At 43.4% G+C, this 24,127-nt stretch overlaps 1 protein-coding gene across 6 annotated transcripts in view; it reads right to left on the bottom strand.

Moving 5' to 3' along the window:
• nrcama (neuronal cell adhesion molecule a) overlaps positions 1–24,127 on the bottom strand; it is a 66,447-nt gene that overhangs the window by 21,307 nt on the left and 21,013 nt on the right. For 4 of the 6 annotated variants that reach the window (XM_079654010.1, XM_079654009.1, XM_079654011.1 and 1 more), the window contains exons 2-7: positions 16,454–16,504; positions 2,256–2,428; positions 1,792–1,809; positions 1,351–1,456; positions 714–907; positions 38–160 (exon numbers count right to left, since the gene is read on the bottom strand). In XM_079654010.1, coding sequence (XP_079510136.1) covers positions 38–160; positions 714–907; positions 1,351–1,456; positions 1,792–1,809; positions 2,256–2,349 — 535 coding nt within the window. In that variant the 5' untranslated portion in view covers positions 2,350–2,428; positions 16,454–16,504. Of the gene's footprint in view, positions 1–37; positions 161–713; positions 908–1,350; positions 1,457–1,791; positions 1,810–2,255; positions 2,429–16,453; positions 16,505–24,127 lie in introns of those variants that run through there. The other 2 variants (XM_079654008.1, XM_079654012.1) reach the window with 2 other exon arrangements.

Genomic DNA, 24,127 nt, shown 5'->3' with positions numbered 1-24,127 from the left:
GCATGTGTTCATATATGTATAAATGCAAATGACTCACTGTTATCCATCCAGAAGATGACCGGAGGGGGCAGCCCAGCAGGGGGTCGGCACTGCAGCACCAGGGAGACCCCCATCTGCACCACGATGGCCTCATTCCTCTCCTTCGACCACAAGGGGGACCCTGCGAGTCACACAAACTTCAAACAAAAGGCACTGGAGGCTTCCCGTAGATTCTCAAACAGTGTGGATCACATGAATTCATGGATGTAAAAGTGGCGCGATTTGCTCGGAAGCTAGGAACAAAGTTTAATTCCACACATTTCGGGAAAATGGAAAAAGCAACTTGTGATTAACAGCTCAAAAAAACATATAAAACATGTATCATATTGATGATGTTGGAGCGCAAGCCTTTAGAGTATTTTCCCTTTTACAGAAACCAGCACTAGAACTTGGATGTTTGTTGTCTCCGTGTTTTTATTCCGTTCCAAAATGTAATTGGATATTTTTTACAACATTCTTTCATCACACAAATTAAAACATTGTAGTGAAAACACAAGCTACCATTAAAGGAAATGTCACACTCTTTTTTCACTAACCAATAATCCCTTTTCTACTAACCCTAACCCAACCCTTACCCAACCCTAACCCCAATCATAACCCTAACCCTTTCACCAAGTTTCACGGAAATCTGAAGCAAACCAAACCAACAAACTGAACACAACCAGAGTTCTTACTGGACTGCCTGATGACGATGCTGTTGGACACCGCGGTGCCGTGCTCGTTGTGTGCCACGCACTGGTACGTTCCCTCGTAGGCCTCGGCCTTCTCCCCGCTGATGTCGATGACCAGAGTTCCTGAGCTGGGCTTCATCAGGACTTTGGGGTCTTTCTCTTCATCAAAGTGGGTCCCATTTCTTGTCCATGAGAAGCTAGGATCAACAAGGAAGATAATTAGCACTTGATTTTCTAGGCTAGGAGCCACGGGGAAACACAAAAGAGAGGAAATTACGAAGCAGGGAGTTTGGGGGATTGAAAAGCTGATAGCCAATCGAAATTGTCTAAATCACCCCGCCAGGTGTTTTTGAAGTAGTGTCCATGACAACAGTCACTATGGCGATTCATACAGCATTTCCCCAATGCTCAAGAGATGCCCTCAAAAAAGCCAACTTTAATTTCACACATAAAACTGAATGGAAACAGATGGCTCTTAATTACTGAAACTCTCAGGTTGATTCTTTGGCATGACATCATTTCACGAGCTTTTGTCCCTGAATCATGGGGTTATTTCAAAAATAAATACATGTTATTGACTTGGATTTGTCTATACATGTACTCTGTTACATTGAGAAGTGAAGAGGAGTGTTTGTCTCACCTGGGATGAGGCTTCCCTTTGGCCTCACAGTGGATGACAATGTTCTCCCGCGGATCAAAGATGTAATCCTTCGGGGACTGTAGCGTTATAGTGGGGGGTTGGGGCACTGGAGGAACATGAAAAGAAACAAACTTCATACACATACAGGGAAATGCATGACACTGGGGGTGGGGTTATAGAATCCAAAAAAATGCATGCAGCAAGCGTCACACAATCATATTTTAACACCGTCTGCAAAAAGCTATCTGTTCTGATAGCAACTTACCAGTCCATGAACTGACATAAGACAAGCATCACTCCAAAAACAAGCAAGTCACTTCACACTGAAACACTGTTGAGATAACTGCATGCACATCTAACATTGCTAGAACACACCAAAGCAAGTTTTTAGTGCAAAAAAAAAAACTCTAGGAAGTCACAGCAGTGTTCGAGGCAACTTACATCCTTCCAGTACTTTAGCTTTTTGTCCACCATGACAGGCCGTACCACAGTGATAGAATATTGAGGAAAGGTGTTAGTTTTGGAAAGGAGTAAAGCACAGGTTCAGGTGACAAAGTTGCACGTTCAAGTATTTGTAAGCATTTTGTTGAGCCTGGCTGAAGCTTGGTTTTCCCTCTTTTGTGGTGAATGCTTTTACGGCTTCATCATGCAGGTACAAGTGATGCAAGAAAAGTAGTTGAAGACATAGGGAAACGGAATTCTTTAAAAATGTAATTTCATAATTTAAAGCTGGAAATTTGAGTCCATGCCGAAACATACAAAGCTGAAACACAATAAAAAACTGCTGCATTATGACATTGTTACCCAATACACTGAGTTAGATGGAATTGAAATAACAGTTTTCAAGAGCTCGAAAGCAGTATGGTAATCCTAGTAAAAGGGATATCCATAAAAACAATGCTTACGATCAAGAGGCACTTCCAGCGCCGAGGTCATGTGACTCAAGAGTGTCAATAGCACTGCTCCGAAACCCGGCACCCACTTCCTGTTCCTGTCCATGGTTGGCTGTCACGATGAAAACCTTTTGTCCAGATTCAACGACTCAATCAAGGCCGTCAACGGAGAGTCTGGATCCACACTACAGAGAGGAACAAATATATATAACAATTACCACCTGGGACAGTTTAATGTTAGTGTTGAATTTAGTTTAGGCAATGTGATCACTTGAATTGATCAATTAAAGTGTAGACACGACTCCTATTATGTTTTATGTTTTCCCTTTCCTTTGTTCACTTCCGTGACATATAACATCACTATGTAATACTAGCGCTGCTATTGACTAGCACTCCAGCTCGTTGTACGTGGTAAGCTAAGGGGCAGGACATTTCGGACACACAAGCTGTTGACCAATCACAACAGAGTCGGCCAGCAAACCAATCAGAGCAGACTGGGCTCTGGTTTCAGACAGAGGGTGAAAAGAGGTGCTGCAGCACAGGCACTATAAGAAAAATAAAGAACTGTTGAACATTAAAGAATGGAAGCAAGTCACAGTAGAGACACTACGTAGTAATATGGACCTGAAAATGAGTAGGACACGATGAATATCACCAAATCATTACTTTTCTGCAAGTTTATTGACATTCTTAAAGCTAAACAACCAACCGGGGTGTGTAAGTCATGGATCAAAAACCATACTGCCAAAGTGAAAGGTCTAAAACCATCCTGCACTTGTCAGTCTCTATTCTTCAAATAAGACCCTAACTCGTAGAATTTGTCAGTTGTATGGAGTTTTTAGTAATTGCTGCGTCCACATTGCATTGCACTTCTTACTGGAACATCCCATGAGCATCACTGAGAGGCCACGTGTTTGCCTGTAAAAACATATGGCATGTGAGTGCGCTCGGCCGGAACAATCACAACTCTGCCGCGGAGATACAGCTGAACACAGCTTGGCACATGCAAGCACAAACACCACATTAGTGAAAGCAACTTCTGTCAGTGCGTCATACAGATTGAGTTACACATGAGTGCAGGCCGGCCAGCGATAGCTTCTGTTGCGTGGTTCGCTAAAAAGAGACACAGATTGCTACGTACTACCGTCACAAACACAAAGAACCATGTTGGCGTTAATGGGATTCTGTGAGCGTTACTATAGGGAGTGGAGAATGTGTGTGTGTGTGTGTGTGTGTGTGTGTGTGTGTGTGTGTGTGTGTGTTTGTCTTCCCCTTTTATGTGCTCTGTCTTGCAGTAAGTAAGCCTCTGTCACATGTGCATTAGCCGGCATTAATTTATTAGCAAATTGGTGATCTATCACTGCACCAATGGCAACAAGATACTGCCATGCATTTAATATGTTTGATGAATGTCTCGGTCTTCTAGACAATAGGGTACATTAATAAATGGTTGAAGGTCGTTTATTACCATTGCATGAGCTGGTTGGACTCTACCAAGTAGTTTGAGGCTTCGAAAGCTATGCTCATAACGATGACATTCAAATTCTAAATCAACATTTTTGCATATCAATTATTTCTGTTCAAGCTTAGTATTTCTACAGTGAATAAATAAATAAACCTTATTATGCAATTCTAAGTCTAGGCACTGGATTGAAAAGCTTTTTTTTTTTGTATTGCCTGGAGCAAACAACAAAGGTTGCTGACGTCATAGGGAAGGTTATTAGGTTATGATGTGAAAAAAGCAGAGGCCATTTTCCTGTAACTCCAACACAACACATGAGAACACTTACAGTAGCTACGGTAAAAAAGTCAGATACATTTCAAAGAGAAAATAATCCTAAAGAATTAGAATTGGAGGGATGAAACCCTCTTTAATGATCACACATGCAGAGCACACAGCACACACAGTGAAATGTGTTCTCTGCTTTTAACCCATCCTAGTACCAGGAGTCGAGTACTAGGAGCAGTGGGCAGCTATTGTACAGCGCCCGGGTAGCAACGGGAAAGAGGGGGGGAAGGGGGATGTACCGTGGCACATATTTCAACGTGGATGTCCAACAGCAACATCGATTAAATGTATATAACTATAACAAAAGAAAGAAAATCTCAAATTTCTGGAGGTTGATGACATTGCAAAAATAAGACAGCAGACATTTAGGCTTCATTAAAAAAAAAAACTCAACAGAAGCTTTGAATGCAGCGACAGATCACTGAGTGCAGGCCTGGCAGAATCACAGTAGCCAGAGGGAGACAGTAACTCCTGGATTTGGAGGTGGAGCAGTGTGCTGCTGTCAAGTAAATGCTCATTCCATCCTGAAGTCTCCATTATTCATGACGAGCACATGCATCCGTGCACGTTTATTATAAACCCACAAACACGTGTGGTTACACAGTCAGAACACGGTGGGCTTGGAGTCTTCACTTAAAGGTAAAACTATAGGAGTCACTGTGACGTCTCCATTCTGCTGGAGAGGAATGTAGCGTCTCTGATGACATAGGGAGATTATAATGAACACACACACACACACAAAGGAAGTAGTGTGTCAGACTTTATCTAGCTGAGGTAGGCAGAGTGTGAGCTAATACATCCCCGGGACACGGCTAATTACGCGGACACGTCCTATTGGATATCGCTCTCACTAGTTAATCGAGAGGGAAATCCACACGGAGAGAGAGAGCAACACAATGTTGTGTGCTGAATGCGTTAAATGCAGGCCAGGCATGCTAAATCTACTAATCTCATTGTGGTAAAAAAGGCCATTTGATATCATGCAAATGTAATAGCCCATCTTCAGATTAATTACACTAATGACAATGTGTCTGCTTTGCTCCATGCTGCAGCAGCAGAAATGACCTCCCCCACAGCGGCGCATTAAGCTATGCTGGACCTCTGGCCATGCTCTCCCTGATAGCCCATTCACATTCATAGGACTTTTTTGTCTAAAAGGTAATGGGTGACAAATAGAGAAGGGGTGATGGCCGATGGAAATTGAGGAATGGAATGAACATTAGGGTAAAAATGAAGAGGACATTTAACAAAATGCTGTAGCCTTAGGGAAGAGTTTGATAGGAGGCATGTACAAAATGAATGGCTGCATTAGTTGCTTTCCTGGTCTCCTTTTGAAGGAGTGTCCGACCAATAACTACAATTATTTGAGAAAATAATTGCAGTCATATGTTTTGGGTCAATCACTATTTATAGACGGCTAAGCAGTGTGGTTAAAATAATTGATTAGTAAATACAAAAACAACAACCTAGAAATAAGATATTTTGAGGAATACACCTATTCCCATTGTAGCAGAGAGCGGCAACCATTTCTCTTAATATACCATTGATTTGTTCAATTTGGTTGTAGTAGGCCGATTTATGATTATTTGTAGCCTTTGTATCCCACCCAGCTAATAGCTTCTCTTCAAACAGTCTTCAAGAAAGCCTTCCTTACAATAAGCTAAGCTATATAAGGTAATTATTTCTGGAAAAAAATCCTCCACGATGAAATATACCAACTCTCCCTGTGCGTCTGTTTTTATGTCTGACCTCGGTCACATCTCCAGAGACAGAGATGAACTGCCCGGGGGTTAGGAAAAAAAAATCAGACAACAGAGATTACACTCCCACAAACAGAAAACACACATTATCAAATTAGCCTCAGTGTGCAAATGTCAACATCTCCATATGTCAAGGCCAGAGTGTCAGCTGGCATAAATAACTTAGACATTTACTTTGGGAATTCCTCAGTCTTTGATTTGCATGATCATGCAGTATAAAACTGAACTTTTGACCTTTTTATAGGAACAGGATAAACATGAACCTGTTTGAACGTACTTAACGTGGAAGACATTGCTCTAGAACAGTGCTACTGAAAGTGTGGTCCGCGGGCCACTGGTGGTCCGTGAGCGCCCCCTAGTGGTCCGTGAGTATATTGGTAAAATGTCACATTTGAAATAAATAAATAAATTTAAGTTTTCCGCACTCTCGCGGGAATATCTCCGCAATGGAGCAAGCTTAAGTTTAACTTCCGATTGAATTATATAGCCCAGCGCAACACCTTCATCACACATGTTGCCACGTGTTTGTACCATTTTCAGGCGATTTTTAATCTGTTCTAGAAAAACGATGTGTTTTGGGATATTTGTGGAGTTAGGTGGTCCGCGAGTGTTTTTTTATTGGTTAAGTGGTCCTTGGGGTGGTATGAAAATGTTTGAGAAACACTGATCTAAAGCAGTGGTTTTCAAACTGTGGGGCTGCGACCCCTGGTGGGTTGCGGAGGTACTGCAGGGGGGACGCGGGGAAGATTTTTCTTCTTTTTTTCTTTTTTTCTTCTTTTCTCCTTTTAGCTTTGAGATGATGTTGTTTTTAACGTGTGCTATATAAATCAAATGTATTATTATTATTATTATTATTATTATTATTAAATTTCTAAACAAACACTGCTCGAAAATATCTCATTGGTCAGAGAGCTGTGGGGATAATGCTGCCTTTTGCAACATCTACTTGTGTGAGATAGGCTTTTCTGCTGTTGCTGCCAACAAAACGAAATACAGATCAAAGCTGGACATTGAGAATGAAATGAGAGTGGCAGTCTCAAAACAACTGCCCCTGTTTGAGAAGATCTGCAAGGGAAAGCAAGCACACACAAGTCATTGATAGGCTATGTGTGGAATAGGAATGGTAAAGTGATGTGATCGTTTGCAGCCTGCAGTAGAAATAGTAGTTAAGTGTTCATTAATATACTTTCCTGAAAGGAAATTTGAATTTAAAAATCTACTACTCAGGGAAGAAGGCCTACTAGTTTTAATTAGGCCAAATGAATTCACAGCATCTATTACAAGCACTTTTGTTCATGTGTAATCCACAATAAAATATAAAATTATAGTTGGATCTTTATATCTTCTTATTATTAGCAGAGAAAATGTAATGTTTTTACAACAATATAAAATTAATCCTACCAATATAGATGGGAACCTGGTTGGGGGGGCCCGAAAATATTTCCAATTACCCAAGGGGGGCCCAACTGAAAAAGTTTGGGAACCACTGCTCTAGAGGCTATAATATTGACCAACGGATCACGGGCAGAAACACACATATTAAGTTCATCTTGAAGTAGTTAATAATTATTGTGTGTGTGATGGCTTGTGGGCATGACATTTCTTATCTTCCTCCCTTCCTCTCTTCTCTGACATAGAGGTCAAAGAGTCGCCCTCCAGCTTTATCTTTGCCTCTTCATCACTTTATTGTTGTTTCTTTGTTTTTTTCACTTCCTGTCTTCCTTCCTCTACATCACTCTTTCATTTTGTTTTATCCCATCGCTCCTTAAAGTGAAACGAGACAACTACTCCCTTGTTTCCGTGTTCCAAGCCTTGCAACAAAGAACACACTGTATTTTGTCAAAATAAATGTATTCCAAATGTTCTTATTTTAATCAATCGCCCACCATCATTTGCTTCTGGGGATAGTTGCTGCAACGACCCTAACATTTTAATCCTTGGTAGTTAGGAATAGTTACTGACCGTTATCGCGGGAAAAAAAGGTGCTATTCTCTCCAATTGGTGACGCACTCATTTTGTGCCGTAAATCAAGCCTCAACTTAACCAGGGACATTTTACCCCGTGGGACAGCTGGACCACTTGGAAAAAAAACAAACTTACTTGAATTATTATGACAGATTGCATTTTGACACCCTATCTTGGAAGGGATTATATATTTTGTGTTGGTTGGATTAGATGTGTAAAACTGACATTTTAATGGGTGATAATGGCAGTCACCACTATCTGCCCACAAGCAGTCAAACTCTTATCCTTACACCATCTCCCAAATCAACATTAACATTGAGAGTTTGCATTAAAGGATGAGTCAATATGACCCACGACCATACTGAAAGCTATTAAACTGCACCACACGGCCATTATATAAGCGCTTAAGAAAATGTAATTCAGTGTTAAGGTCATTCAGCAGCCATACCTCTGAATTCATCCACACATTTCACCACATATTGACTTATATGTTCTAACCTCAATCTATAACCTCATTTGCTTTGTGCATGTGTACTGAAGATTTTAATGGACTATTGAAACTAAATTGCTGTATTTAGGGACTATATCTTGTTTAACATTATCTGGCAGTAGCTCACTGTAACTACCAGACATAATGGACTTATCCACAATCTTAAAGGTCCCATGTCATGCTTTTCTGGTTATTACCCGTCCCCTTGTGTGTCCATCCATCCATCCATCTTCTCCCGCTTATCTGTGGTCGGGTCTCGGAGGCAGCAGTTCCAGCAGAGAGCCCCAAACGTTCCTTTCCCTGGCCACATCAACCAGCTCTGACTGGGGGATCCCAAGGCGCTCCCAGGCCAAGAGATATAATCCCTCCACCTGGTCCTAGGTCTACCCCTTGGTCTCTTCCCAGCTGGACGTGCCTGGAACACCTCCCTAGGGAGGCGCCCAGGTGGCATCCTAACTAGGTGCCCGAACCAGCTCAACTGGCTCCTTTCGACGCGAAGGAGGAGCGGTTCAACTCTGAATCCCTCCCGGATGACTGAACTTCTCACCTTATCCCTAAGGGAGACACCAGCCACCCTGCGGAGAAAAAACCCATCTCGGCCGCTTGTATCCGCGATCTCGTTCTTTCGGTCATGACCCATCCTTCATGACCATAGGTGAGGGTAGGAACGAAAATGGCCCGGTAGACAGAGAGCTTTGCCTTCTGGCTCAGGTCCCTTTTCGTCACAACGGTGCGGTAAAGAGACTGCAGTACCGCTCCCGCTGCTCCGACTCTCCGACCCATCTCACGCTCCATTGTTCCCTCACTCGAGAACAAGACCCCGAGATACTTGAACTCCTTCACTTGGGGTAAGGACTCATTCCCTACTTGGAGTGGACAGTGCATCGGTTTCCTGCTGAGAACCATGGCCTCAGATTTGGAGGTGCTGATCCTCCTTGTGTGTTATGAAGCTTTTTCTGCATGTAAACGGTCTGCAGAGTCACAAACCCTCAAAGTACACCCTGTAGCGAGTAAAACTCTAACACAGAGAAGACCTGTCTATGCTGCCCCAGAACGCCTCGTTGGAGATTTCTCTTTTTCCATTGTTTGCTTCCTGGGTTCTGTGACGTGTGAACACCCAAATCAACAACAAATGACCGGATTGGCCCAAATGGACCAATCCACGGAGCACGTCACATACCAGGATCCCTTAGCTAACTAACAGGGAGTCCCTGAACGTTGGTAATAGAAGAGTTGGGATGGCGGAGAAATGCTCTCCGCAGCAGACCCATTCTCACAGCGTTATAAACCTTCTTCTGACTCAATATCAAGCCACACTTATTGTTTTTACTTCGGCTGTGAGTGTTTGTGTGCGCTCAGGATGAGTTTCGCTTGTTCTCGCTGTATCGCCAACCCGGAAGCCTGTCCGCTCCTCGCAGCAACGAGCCTCGCAACGTCTGACCAATCAGAGCACAGTGGGCTCACAGGGAGGGGGGGGGCAGGAGCTCCAAAAAGCCGTTTAGGACAGAGAGTGAATACACATACTTTACAGAGATGCTGTATGTATGAGAAACCAATGTGAGTTTGGAAAATTGCACAATTTAAATGTATTTTAGTAGACCTCAACAATGGAATTATGATCAGTAGAAATGGCCATGACATGGGACCTTTAATAAAGGCATCTGTTCATTTTGAGTGGTTTCTATCTCATGTGCACATTTAAACGTTCAAAAAAGTATGTTGTGTCAACAGTAGCCATAACAAGCTAAGTGTTTCAAGTCTTGAAACATAAAAATAAATAAAATTAAAAGTGGCCCCTATATCTTGAACAGAGATGAGATAGGACTTTGAAAATATTGCATGCTCAAAGTATAACCAGAGGCAACAATCCTCAACAACATAGTGTGACGTGAAGCCTGCTGACACAAACGCAACATTCTTCCTGCCTCTCAGTTTGCAAACCCTGAAGCTAGGAGCCAAGTTGGTCACTACGCAGCCTTCAGTCAAACGGAGAGACACTGAGGCACGGCAGCCTGACTGAACAGATGAGGGGGGAGGCAAAGGGAGGCAAAGGGAGGCAGGGAGCAAATTATAAAATAGTCATCTGCAGTCACATCAGATGAAGTCAAAATACTCTATTTAGTTTCCAGGCTGCGATTTCACTCCTTTGGGTAGATAAATGAGCACATGCATCATAACACACTAACCACACTACACTTAACTAAATGGATTTCATCAAGTGTGAGTGTCTCCAGGATCCAGGTAACTAAATAAGGAGCTGTGAGTCCCCACAAACAGAAGGAGGGAAAGCCTGAATGTGAAGCACCCGTAACTGCCACTTCACCAGTGACATTTGAGAGTGCTGACGTCTACACTTTCAAAAATAACACCCTTGTAATTGTACTCGTAGTTGATTCAAAGGGAGCTAAACCCCCTTAAACTAAACAGATGGTGGGAAAGGAAAAGCAAACAGAGACGTCCTATTCTAAAAAACACAAACAATACAGACCATTGCTTTTTACACCGAACAACGCCTCTGTGCAGCTAACGCCTGAGGTGACAACTAACCACACTTCTTTCCAAACCAATCCTGCTTTCATGTGTTAAAAATATGTCCTTGTGTATGTCCGGCAGGGAGTATTTCATTTTTCCTTTTCTAGTGTGGATAGCTTAATGGTTCCTTTTTAAGAGAATACAGAGAGTAGAAGTAAAAAAACAGTTCTCATTCCTTGTTACCGTTTCTTTCAATTTGATAACTTTATTAGCTGATTACACTGTCTCTTCTTCCCCTTATACTTCTCACTGTCTTCTTCCTTCACAAACCCCCATCAAGCAACTGAACAAAATCTCATTTGTGCTACAGACAATAGGTGGATGATGTTACACGTTCTCTTATCTTTGAAAGTAAGGAGAGACGTTATATGAGGGATGGGAATAAAGCGCTCACACTAAAGCTAAAGTGAGGCTTTGCACTTTGTTATGAAAGCTATATTTTCACTTAAAAAACACTTGACACTCAAAAAACCCAGAGGTGAGGTGTGGAGTAATAAAAGACAATAACTTCCAGTGAGGCTCATGTTATACTGGCCTTACTGGTTTATTTCCATGGAAATGTTCTAAGGGGCGGGACATTTCTAAGCGGTTGACCAATCACAACAGAGTCGGCCAGCTCACCAATCGGAGCAGACTGGGCTCTGGTTTCAGACAGAGGGTGAAAAGAGGTGCTGCAGCACAGACAGTATGAGAAGAATAAAGAGCTTTTTGAACATTAAAGAATGGAGACATGTCCCAGTAGAGACACTAAACAGAAATATGAACCTGAAAACGAGCAGAATAGGTTTGTCTTTAAGAGGGCGTCAGGATATGACTGCTGATTTCAGGAAGCTACTTTGGAAGTTATTGTAAGAAGAGACTTCATTACACTAACACCACTTCCTTGGGGTGAAAGGACCGAACCGACAGCCTCTTTGTCTCCATAAGCCCCCAAACCGGATCGCACACAGCCACCAAAATCAAAACAAACTATCAACACACACACACATAGATACACAGAGGGCTTTCCCTTTTCAAGGATCAGTTTTTCTGGCACCATCCGCAGAATCCCCCAGCAGCGCCTGCTATTCTCTGAGGCTTTGTGTGAAGTGCTGATGGTCAGCACGCCGCCGCCCCCTCCCTCCAGCCGCACCTCTACAACCACCCCACGGGGGCTTTTGTCCTTCATGTTGTTGACCACTTTGATAACGCTGAAACGGCAGGGGTGTTCTAGGGCACAATGTGATGCCTTTAGCGATCAAAAAAGGCTGCTATATTTCAAGAGGATACTTCTTTACCGTATCACAGAGCACATAGGAATGATAGTAAGGAAAATGCACTCAGACATGGTGGTAGGGATGTCCCGATCACCTTTTTTTGCTCCCGATCCGATTCCGATCATTTGATTTTGACAATTTGCCGATACCGATTTTTCCCGATCCGATCTTTATGCAATGCATTAAGAGAAAAAAAAGCATTCAAGTTGTCCCTTAAGGTTATATTTTTATTTAAATTGGATATTCTATCCAACATGGATATAGCTTCTTTCTTTCACTGCAGCAAACAAAATAAAGCTTTCAGTACTCGTTAGCTTACTGCTACAATTAGACACTGCGCCCTGCCCTCTCTGTTGCCAGATTTGAGAGAAATAAGCAACTAGGTCTATGAAAACAAGCCCCAAAGAAGCAACACATACATGATGTTCTGTAATTTGAAACCAAAACTAAGGCCTCAGGATGACCTTAAGACTTGAACATGGTCATTTTTGTTTTGTAACATTGAATACAAAATGTTTAAGTATTTAAAATCTTTTTTTTTTTTTTTAAATCCCGATCCCAGATTTTTTTTCTCCCGATTCCGATCTTTTGAAAATCACGTGATCAGCTCCGATCCCCGATCACGTGATCGGATCGGGACATCTCTACATGGTGGGAAAATACGCGTTTGATACTCATGCAATACTGTTTGTATTAATATACTTCTACCATCCAGTGTGCAAAGAACAAGATGAATTGAAGGGAAAGGGGCAGTGTCGTCTGAATCTTACCTGATTCATCCTGATTAAGATATAGTTCTTATGCCTTTTTTCAATTACACTTTTGACTGCATACTACTATAATATATATGTATCTCAAAGAGAACTTAAAGAACGAGATACGATAGGACATCTTAATGGTTGTTTTATTGAAATGCAAACACCAATACAGCATTAGTGCTATGACAACAATATAAAACAAGGTCATAACATAAAGAAGGTCAACCGTAAAAGGAAGATCCAATGAGGTCAAGTAAGGTACTTTTGACAAATAATAATAATAATAAAAAGTAGCCAACAATCTATCATGTATGAATGTTAACAGGTTTGCTTTTAACAGCTTTGCTTTTAACAGTATAATACTCTGGTGAATTTTTTTTTATCTCACACCTGTGTCCACCCTTTGCTCTGTCAAAATGATTAAAAACCTCACTCTAAGTATGATGACCAAAAATAAATCATTCAAATGATGGTACAGTGGGACTGGAACGGTTTTGAAACGTGATAATTGTTCCAAAACGAAGCACTGGACTGAACCATGCCTAACCCATCTGAAGCCATTACTGACAGCTGCCATTAAAATGTACTTCATCTGACGTCCAATCATAACACTGGGATATTTTGAGGATAGCACATTGCATTTTTCCCACAGCGAAATGGCATTTTGCCGGGCGTATGGACCTGTTTGATATCTTCCGGGGGGGTTGGCTGGGTGTTGGGTGTGTGCCCTAATGTGTGTGTGTGTGTGTGTGTGTGTGTGTGTGTGTGTGTGTGTGTGTGTGTGTGTGTGTGTGTGTGTGTGTGTGTGTGTGTGTGTGTGTGTGTGTGTGTGTGTGTGTATGTGTGTGTGTGTGTGTGTGTGTGTGTGTGTGTGTGTGTGTGTGTGTGTGTGTGTGTGTGTCTCTCTGTGTGTGTGTCTCTCTGTGTGTGTGTGTCTCTCTGTGTGTAGGTGTGTTAATGCCTGTGTTTGTGAGTGCATGTCACGCCTGTCTAAGGTCATCACATCAAAAGCTGAGGGCTCAGCCGGAGCAGAGGGTCATGCTGGCTGTGTGTGTGGGCTTGGCTTGGCTTGGTTTCGTGTGTGTGTGTGTGTGTGTGTGTGTGTGTGTGTGTGTGTCTGTGTGTGTGGGGTTAAGCTTGTTTTTGTGTTGTTTTTGTATTCAAATACTGTATATGTAAATGAAAACGATAACATGAGCAATAAACCACCTTCCTAACATTCCTTACCCAATCCTTACATATTTTTCAGTTGTTCTAAAATGCAGCCCCTGAAACAAAACAACAAAGATGTTTTGTTGCTCCCTATTGGTCATTTATGTCCATACACATTTTATCCAATCATGTATAATCATTACTTCCCTTTCAAATAAATGTAAATCCCGATCCTAAATTAGGACAAAAACACGTCTGCAAAAACACTTGTGAGTGAGTGTGTATTAATGACAGGTTTTGATTGCTAAACTCTAGAATGTTGAAGAGAAAACATAGGCTGCAATAACAAATCAATCAATCAAAAAACTGCGTATAAAAAGGTAATTGATATTCAGCAGTGACGTATAAAATAATACAAATCTTATAGCTGACATATTGGAAATTAAGTTGATGAAAGAACCTGAAATCAATAGTAGGTCTCATTCTAACACAGTGTGCCAGCACGACCGTGGCCACATAAATCCAGCCGGGCTTGTAAACCAGCCAAGTCTCATTGGTATTCCTGGGTGCTATTGCTAGGTAAAAGGTATTGATGAGCGGATAGATGCACGTGGCCTTGGTATGTGACTCCGGGTGGACATGAGTTACAGTGTGTGTGTCCCTACATTAGTATGACTGTTTATGTGTGCTTCAGAGGACGACTGTTTATGGCAGAGCGTCCTATACACCATTTTATGAGGACTGATGAAGCTCTAAAGAAACATGTGTAGTGGCTTCATCACGTCCTTTGAAAGCATGTACAGGACACTATCCGGACTGATAATGTTCTAGGGCCTGTTGTTGGGATACAAATGTTGTTGCCTTGGGTGCAAGAAAGTGAAGTGAAGTAAATGGCAATCTGGTGGAAGGTAAAACAGATGGTGAGACTGAACAATCGTCTGCTAATCAGGGGCAGTGGAGCAAATATAAGGATCTAATGATAAAAGGGGGTGGGGGTGTTAGATCGAAGTGGATCAGGCTGCAATGTTGATAGGAGATAGAAGTGGATGATGGGATAGGGACAAGGCGGGAGGTGAGAGGGGGGAGGGGCCTGATTGACACGGTATGGCAGCGCAACAAGCTGGCATGCCCCTTTTATTTTCTCCTCCGCCCATCTGTTCATCAGGATTACTCATATAGAGGAGGAGGGGGCGGACGGAGGGCAAAGACTGGGCGAGGAGAGGGAGATCCATCAACACAACCTACAATAACTGAACTCAAACCACTTTTCCATGACATCTTTTCAGTCAGATAAACTGCTGTGATAAAGACTCACTGTTCAAATGATGGATCAGTGCAATACGCCTGAGTGCTCTCACGTGGCTATTCAGGTACTGATAGTAAAGGGAGGTGGAAACATTGTAGTGGTGTGTTATATAATGCTGTGATAGCTCCCTACTGATGCATATGTTTTATGGGTTGTGCATGAGGCAGATGCAGCGTGCTTTGTACTACTCGCCTGTTATGTGAGGGGCTTTTCAATATATACTTGGAAAACGGGTGTTCCTTTTTAACAAACTGATGATAAATCTGAAAAAATGTGCCAATTTATTTCAAGTATGATAGCTAATTGTGTTGAAAAGCACCTGCGATGTCTCTGTTTGTGTGTGTTGTGTCCGGTATTTGCATGCGAGTGTGTCAGGTGTCAGCAGGTGAGCAGCAGGTTACACAGGGACATGTGGCTTCTATTTTTCCAGTCGTGTTTAAACAAAGTCCTCGCCCAATACATGCAGGGTACTCATATTGAATGTTTGTTTTTCTCAAGTCTTTCATGCGTAAGAGATCGTAATCTGAATGAGACTGTCTGATTACATTTAGATGACATACAGAAATATGAATCCAAGCAAAAGTGCAGCGATCCCCTCAGGCTTACGGCGCGTCCACACAGCGGCGTGCGTTGTCGCTTGCCGGCGGGCGTGTCTTAAACTTGACCAACAACCAATCACATGAATCTCCCGCCCCTGACATACAAGCAGCGGTTTGATTGGCTAGAGCTTGTACTGGCATATGATTCGATTGGCTGACGCTTCTGCCGAGGCGTCAAGAGTTGAACATTGCTCAACTTTTGCAGCGAGCCACGCCAGCTTCCCACAATGCAGTTCGGCGAAAAGTGACGTCACCCCATTCAAAGTGAATGGTGAAGCTTTCAACGCACACCGCTGTGTGGACGGGCCGTTATACTGAACAAAGCCACTTATCGCTAGGATAATTTCACAAGGCCAGACATGCCATCAGCAAAAGTTGTGGTCGGAAACTAGAACAGGAGGATTTTTGGGTGTTTAAGAGACGCTGATTCAAACAAAAAAACATCACATAGTAGCATCAGTGTGTACACAGTAGCATCTGTGTGTACATAGCATGTAGGAGCAGAGAAACTCAACATCACAAGACCAGGGTTACCAAGAACCGAATAATGGATATAATAGTGAAGCAGGGAAGGTGTTGTAATTAGCTATATATTTTACTAACCAGTGAGGATTTAATCTCAGCCGCAGTCTGTCTTCAGTGGTTGGTTCAAACCTGCAACAATGAGAAGGAGAACATTAGAAACCCTTCTTTATGGACCAATCCGTTTTATAACTGTACACATGAATACCACCATGCACAATATCATATGCATAAAAACTGTGCCACAACATTTATTTTGAAGTCCTGCGCAGCTTATATTCATGCTAATGGTTGCTCCCATTACCTAATCAGCACCAGGATATAAAACAGCACTTAAAAGAAAATAAATGTACTGTGTTGGTACAAACATGCTACATTAAAAAACCTCAAAGGGCTCATTTTCAGGTTCATATTTGTATGTGGTGTCTCCATGCTTTAATGTTCAAAAAGCTCTTTATTCTTCTCATACTGCCTGTGCTGCAGCACCTCTTTTCCCCCTCTGTCTCAAACTAGAGCCCAGTCTGCTCTGATTGGTTAGCTGGCCGGCTCTGTTGTGATTGGTCAACCGCTTAGAGATGTCCCGCCCCTTAGCCTATCACGTACAATGTTTTGGAGCGCTAACCAACAGAAGCCCGAGGGTTACATAGTGATGTCATTTACGTGCACAAAAACCTATATAACACACTATACAGGAAAGGGACAACCCCAAAAAGCATAATAGAGCCTATAGAGAACACCATTGGTTGTGGAAAAATGTAGAAGACCAAACAGAATTGAGCCACAGGAACATATATCTCAAAGCTAACAGACTTGAATCCATTCATCAATACACACACAGCGCTTCATGAATACACGGGCACATCCTCCAAGCTCCCCAGGGAATAGCCAGTAAATGGCCGTGTCTTGCTGAACACAAGGACCAGCAATCAATAACCAAAATGTCTCGAGTCATTTTTTATTACTTTTACCTCCAGCAGGGGACACACACAAATTACACGGTGCCCCCCACCTCCCTCAAACATGCTTCCCCCTTCGTGAGCATGAATGCATTATCATAATCTCCAGAGAGACTTTCCATTCATCTCACATTAGCAAAACAAATGTGACAGACGTAGACTAGTGGCCAATTTAGACGTGAGGCCATTAAAACGGGGGTTAGTTCAGTGGAGAAAGACAGGTGGATTATGTGAGTAGTTATTAATAAGCCGGGGTCGATCTGTTTGAACTCATCGGGTAATATAAGAGATAAGGAAGTCGTCTTTGAACTCCCACGCGATGACACGGGTGAGTAGCTTCTGTCACTGAGAAAAAGGGATTGGAGCAACGCCAGCGACCCAACCCAACCCCAAACCACGACCTGTCACCATGGAAACAGAAGGATGTACAAAGAGAGAGGCGAACAGGAAAAGGAGTTATTTTAGGACATTGGACTCAAACTGAACCTGATTAAATAGAGCGCTAAAGTGTTGATGTACCAAGTTGGATTGAATGAATTTGGCAACCTGGACCGAAGTGAAACAAATGGAAATGAGCCACAACTGAGAGCAAAAAGGGCAGAGACAGATGAGGGGGGGATGTTAATGAACAGAGACAGGGACGCACCGTGACATCAGAAAACCCCGGCAGCAGAGGCAAAGCAAGGATAATGGGGAAAGTGAGATAGAGAAAGAGAGAGAGAGAGAGAGAGAGAGAGAGAAAAAAACACATGAAATCTGAAACATCAATTATTAAAAGACAAATCTAAAAGCGCTACATCATCAGAGTGCAATGGAGGCAGGGTTGAGATGTGCGGTGAAAGATAAGAAATGCTAGCAGGCCTGACACTATAAGCTTTGGCACATTGCCAAGGAGACGAAAAGACAGACAGACAGACTATATGACAACGCATGATGCTATTTCATTATAAAGGATACGTTGGATTTTTCGAGAAGTGTGCGTTAACACTTTCTTATAGGCAGCTAAAGGCTAAATGCTAAGATTGATACCTCTCTACAAGCTAAAGGGAAGCAGCAGCTTCAAAGACTGTTCGCCAGTTGCCTCGCAAACTACTGTTGACAACAAGAGTCAAGGAAGATATACGTAAAACCTGATGACTTAGCAAGCCTTAAATGTGCCACTAGGTGGATTTTGTTTGCTCAAAACAGAGCTAAGCTAACTGGTTGCTGGTGGTGCCATCACATTCAACAGACAATCATGAGAGTGGGATCAATCTTCCCTATCGTAGCCTAGATTTCAAACGCTGTAGGAAAGGTGGTTAATCTAGCACACTGATTCTATTTTGAACCAACTTTATTGGTATTATTCGCCAACCAGAACAGGAGACGAGCGAATTGACAAGACACATATTCCACATTATATTGCAAAGCGAGTAAATGTTCTAAATCTGTGTGAAAAAGCCTTCAGAAGAAGCAAAAATAGATCTGGTTCCTTCACCTCATTTTTAGAGCAGAACTAAAATATCTATGAGAAAAGTGTGAATGTGAAATGTAAGCTCTGTGAATACTTAAACATTCCCTGAAGAAATGCCAGTGTTTCTCTGACTGTCCTTATGCCACTGCTTATTTGAGTCATATGTCCCAATACCACTATGGTATCCACTCTAATTAACTATCTCTGTCCCGTTTCAATTAGCTGTCCGAGTTTATGGATCCACTGGGAAACAGTCTGAATGTTTCATGTGTTTGTGTGTGTGTGTGTGTGTGTGTGTGTGTGTGTGTGTGTGTGTGTGTGTGTGTGTGTGTGTGTGTGTGTGTGTGTGCGTGTGAAGGGGGATTTTTTGCAGTCTGTGATAAATAACTGACCCGAGGCATGAATATAAATCATGTTGTGTGTTTGCGCCGTAATCCCCTAGACTGAGGGGCCTCAGCAATCAGCGACAACAGCAGCAGCTGCCCAAAAACACTTAACACACCCTGACTACTTCGCCTCTGCACCCTCTTCCACTTTCATCTGATCCACCATTAAGGGGTTAATAATACGCATCCTTATAAACCCATACAGTTGCAGACATTACTTTAAATGTAGGTTGATATCACTATAGTCAATGAAAAATGTAATTCCAAGTTTCTTGATATCCACATTTAGAGAGAAATGTGCTTGAAAGTCACCCTAAAATATGAATGCCTCAATTGTCTCTAGAAGTACAAAAGACAAGGTTAGCTTTTATAATAATAATAATAATAATAATGCATTTATTTTATAAGGCGCCTTTCAAGGCACTCAAGGTCGCCGTACAACAAGGTTAAAAACAATTTTTACAAACATAGTTAAAAGCAAAACACAGTTTAAAAACATAACTACTAAAAACATACAGCTTGCAGCACAGGTCAGCCATACGCTTGCCTGAACAGGTGGGTTTTGAGGTGAGTTTGGAAAGTGGTGATAGTGTCCATGTTTCTAATATCAGGGGGGAGGGAGTTCCAGAGGTGAGGGGCAGAGCGGCTGAAGGCTCTTGACCCCATGGTGGAGAGACGGGCTGGGAAAACTTTGAGAGTGATGGAGGAGGCAGACCTAAGAGACCGGGTGGGAATGTTGACATGGACAAGGTCAGACAGGTATGGGGGGGCGAGGTTATGAATGGCTTTGAAAGTATGAAAGAGGATCTTGTAGTCAATGCGGTGTTTAATGGGAAGCCAGTGGAGTTGGTGTAGTACAGGGGTGATGTGACTGATGACAGGGGTTCTGGTGATGATACGGGCAGCAGCGTTTTGGACCAGTTGGAGTTTGTGTAGGTGTTTGTGGGGGAGACCATAGAGAAGGGAATTGCAATAGTCCAAGCGGGAGGTGACGAGAGAGTGGACCAGGATAGCGGCACTGTGGGGAGTGAGTGAGGGGCGGAGGCGGTTGATGTTTCTGAGATGAAAATAGGCAGACCGGATGGTGTTGTTGATATGGGTGTGGAAGGAGAGGGTGCTGTCGAGGACGACACCCAGACTCTTGACCTGAGGGGAGGGGGAAACCGGGGAGTTGTCGATGGTGAGAGTAAAACTGGGTTGCTTGGTGAGTGTGAGTTTTGAACCAATGAGGACTACCTCAGTTTTATCACTGTTGAGTTTTAGGAAATTTGAGGTGAACCAGGATTTGATTTCCTGTAAACAGGTACAGAGGGAGGGGGGTGGGAAGGTGGAAGAGGGTTTGGAGGAGACGTATAGCTGGGTGTCGTCCGCATAGCAGTGGAAATTGATGTTATGTTTACGGAAAATCTGTCCAAGGGGGAGGAGGTAGATGATGAAGAGGATGGGGCCAAGGACAGAGCCCTGGGGGACACCGGAGGAGATGAGGGAGGGATGGGATGTGAATGATTTTAACTGAATTAACTGAGTACGGCCGGAGAAATATGAGTGAAACCAGTCTAGGGGTGTGTCAGATAAGCCAATGGATGTAAGTCGGTCAAGGAGGGTGGAGTGGGAAATGGTGTCAAAGGCTGCACTTAAATCAAGGAGGATGAGGATGGATAATTGTCCAGAGTCAGCTGCTATCAGGAGGTCGTTTGTGATTTTAATGAGGGCTGTTTCTGTACTGTGACGGGGGCGAAAACCGGACTGGAACTGTTCATAAAGGTTATTGTTGGTGAGGTGTGTCTGAATCTGTGATGCCACTGCTTTTTCTAGTATTTTAGCGAGAAAAGGTAGGTTGGAGATGGGGCGGAGGTTGTTGAAGATGTTGGGATCTAGACCAGGTTTCTTTAATAACGGTGTGACAGCTGCAGTTTTTAGGGCTGAGGGGACAGAACCAGAGGTGAGGGAGGAGTGAATAATGGCAGTTATCAGGGGCAGCAGTGAGGGGAGGGAGGCTATAACCAGGGAGGATGGGAGGGGGTCAAGTTGGCAGGTGGATGGCTTGGAATTCCGGATGATTTTGGATAAATCCGCAGCAGAGGGGAGTTCGAAGCAGGAGAGAGGTAGAGAGAGGGGGGGGTGGGGGACAAAAGGAGGTGGACAACTGGACGTGTGAGGGGTCAGTTGCTGGTGAATGGTGTCTATTTTTGTGTTAAAAAATGACATCAGGGAGTTGCAGTGGTCAGTGGAGTAAAAGTGTGGGGGGAGGGAATCAGGGGGGCGGAGTGATTTGTTGACCACTGAGTGCAGGGCCCTGGTGTTTCCAGCACCAGCAGTAATTTTTGCTGTAAAATATTGGGATTTGGCTGAGGAGAGGGCATCTTTGTATATGAGGATGTGGGTATGGTACATTTGTTTGTGTATGGTGAGTCCGGTTTTGCTGAAAAGCCTCTTCAGCTGACGACCTTCGGCTTTCAGCTGACGTAGGTGGGGGGTGAACCAGGGAGCAGAGTGGGGGAATGAAACAGTCCGGGATTTGAGGGGGGCAAGTGAATTTAACAGAGTCTGGAGACCATTGTTATACAAGAGAACCAGCTGTTCCGGGGTACATGGGGGGGTGATGGTGGGAAAACAGTCAATACCAGTTGTGAGGTCGGTTACATTGATGTTTTTGATATTACGGAAGGACATAGTGCGTGACAGTTTGATTTTGGACAGTGACAGACTTAAATTAAATGAAATGAGCATGTGGTCAGAGATGGGGAGACAGACAGCAGAACAGTTTAGGGGAGTGACACCAGCACAACAGACTATGTCCAGAATATGACCTTTCGAATGAGTAGGGAAGTCAACATGTTGTTGAAGACCAAAGCTGTCCAGGCATGAGATGAAGTCCTTAGTGAGAGAAAGATTAATTTTGTCCAAATGAATATTAGCATCACCTAACAGAATGATATTGGATGAGAGTGAACAAATGTGAGTGAGAAGTGTGGTGAATTCATCAGTGAAGTCCTTGTTAGGTTTGGGTGGGCGGTATATAATGACTAAAATAGTTGGAGTAGGTCCATTTAGTTGTATAGCCACGGACTCGAATGAGCGTGACACTGGCACGGTGACAGCTGAGACCTTCCAAGTCTCGCGGTGTAATATCGCGAGACCGCCTCCTCTGCCGGTGAGACGGGGTTGACAGGTGTAAACAAACCCAGGGGGAATTGACTCGTTTAACTGAGAATAATCATCAGGATGTTGCCATGTCTCTGTTAGACAAAGGAAGTCATACTTGCAGTCACGGAGGAGGTCCTGTAGAAGTAATCCCTTGCCAGTGAGGGAGCGGATGTTAAATAAGCCAAATTTGACGTCGGACTGCTGGTTGGAGAAGCCAACGTTAACCGACCTAGCCAGGCGAGTTAACGAGCTGTGATCCACCTTCCTACGGATGGTTCTCCGAGGGCGACGGCGGGTGGAAGACCAGATGGAGTTGATAGCAGTGGAGTCATCGATGTGGACACTTCGTCCGGCTCCGCGATGGGTGTACCTCCGATGAGGACGGCGGGCGATGTCCGGGAAGTAGTGCAGTACAGGCGGGGGATCAAGCCGGAGGAATCGAAACTGGAGGAGCTCCGTGCTCATATATTGGATCAGAGATGACGCTGGATAAATCACTATGGACAGGATAGTCCACAGGAGCACAGAGCTCACAGCGAGTTTGTAGATCCACATGATGCACGGGCAGATGTACGTTCACCGAACAGCAGTAGCAGTGGCCAGGTAACTCAGGTGAGTAGAACGCCAACACGCTAAATTTGAACAGTCTAGATCGTTTTGACAGTAGCCCAGAGTAGAGACCACCAGTATCCCGTTCGCCACAGATAGGTGATCTGCTGCAAGCTATACAGAGAATCGTAAAAACAATAAAAAAGGCAACCGGAGAGCAGCGGCAACCGGAGAGCAGCGGCAGCTAGTCGCGCCAGCGTACACTTCTTCCGGTTCCTTTATGCAAAAGGATTTGATCAACTGTTGTGTACTGTAACAGCCATGTTTATCTTTTACTCGTACAGTTAGAGCCATGTTATTACCCAAAGAAAGCAAGTGTAAGCTGCCACCCCAAATGGATCGGTCCTCATTTCTCTGCCCATCCTCACATATAACAAAAGGAAGAACAAAGAGTAAAATAATCTATATTGCTTGAAGCCCAATGCCCAGGCTGCCGTGAATGAAGTCTGACTTTCTCAGTCTGAGAACATGTTCCAGACACCAGTTGCCCTGGAGCTGGCCAGTGCAAACGGCAGAAAACACAAAAGCAACACAATTGCTTATTTGAACAAATAAAGGGTATCAGCAGCACACCAACAAAGGGAAGAGGCTGAAGGCATTTGCAATTGCCCATTCAAAGGTTTGTCAAATTGCCAAGCCACGCAATGTAAAATACAGTATATTATGCCTTGTAGTCAGCTATGGAAGGAGAAGTAGGGAATGTTTGTCTGGTGATCAAATGTTGTGTGTTCATTAGGTATCAGACATACTGTACCATCTGTTTGTGATGAGATTTTGGTTTAGGCCTTGGGCATATATATTTGTGTGTGTGTGTGTGTGTGTGTGTGTGTGTGTGTGTGTGTGTGTGTGTGTGTGTGTGTGTGTGTGTGTATGTGTGTGTGTGTGTGTTCTGTTCTCGTATATCTGTCTACTCTACATGTACCTAATCGTCACCAAAAATGACAAATGACCTAATTAAGGTAGTTTTCAGTTTGCGTTCGGCGCACCGTGTCATTGTGTAGAGACAATGTTCCATTTAGAAAATCCCCTGGCACGTGGATGTTAAAATTGGAAAAGTGTGTTGTGTTCCAGGTTTTATTGAGACATACAGTTGTAATGAAAATCAATGTCATGTTTATGCATGATTGGCCGCAGGGAAAACATGTATATTAAATAAGAGGGGACCCAGAAGAGACCTTTGTGGGACGCCACACAGGAGAGGAGC

The sequence above is a fragment of the Notothenia rossii genome, assembly GCF_949606895.1.
Source record: "Notothenia rossii genome assembly, chromosome: 10".
Classification (NCBI taxonomy): domain Eukaryota; kingdom Metazoa; phylum Chordata; class Actinopteri; order Perciformes; family Nototheniidae; genus Notothenia; species Notothenia rossii.
Note: the sequence above shows the minus strand (reverse complement) of the source record. Positions and strands in the feature narration are given on the sequence as shown.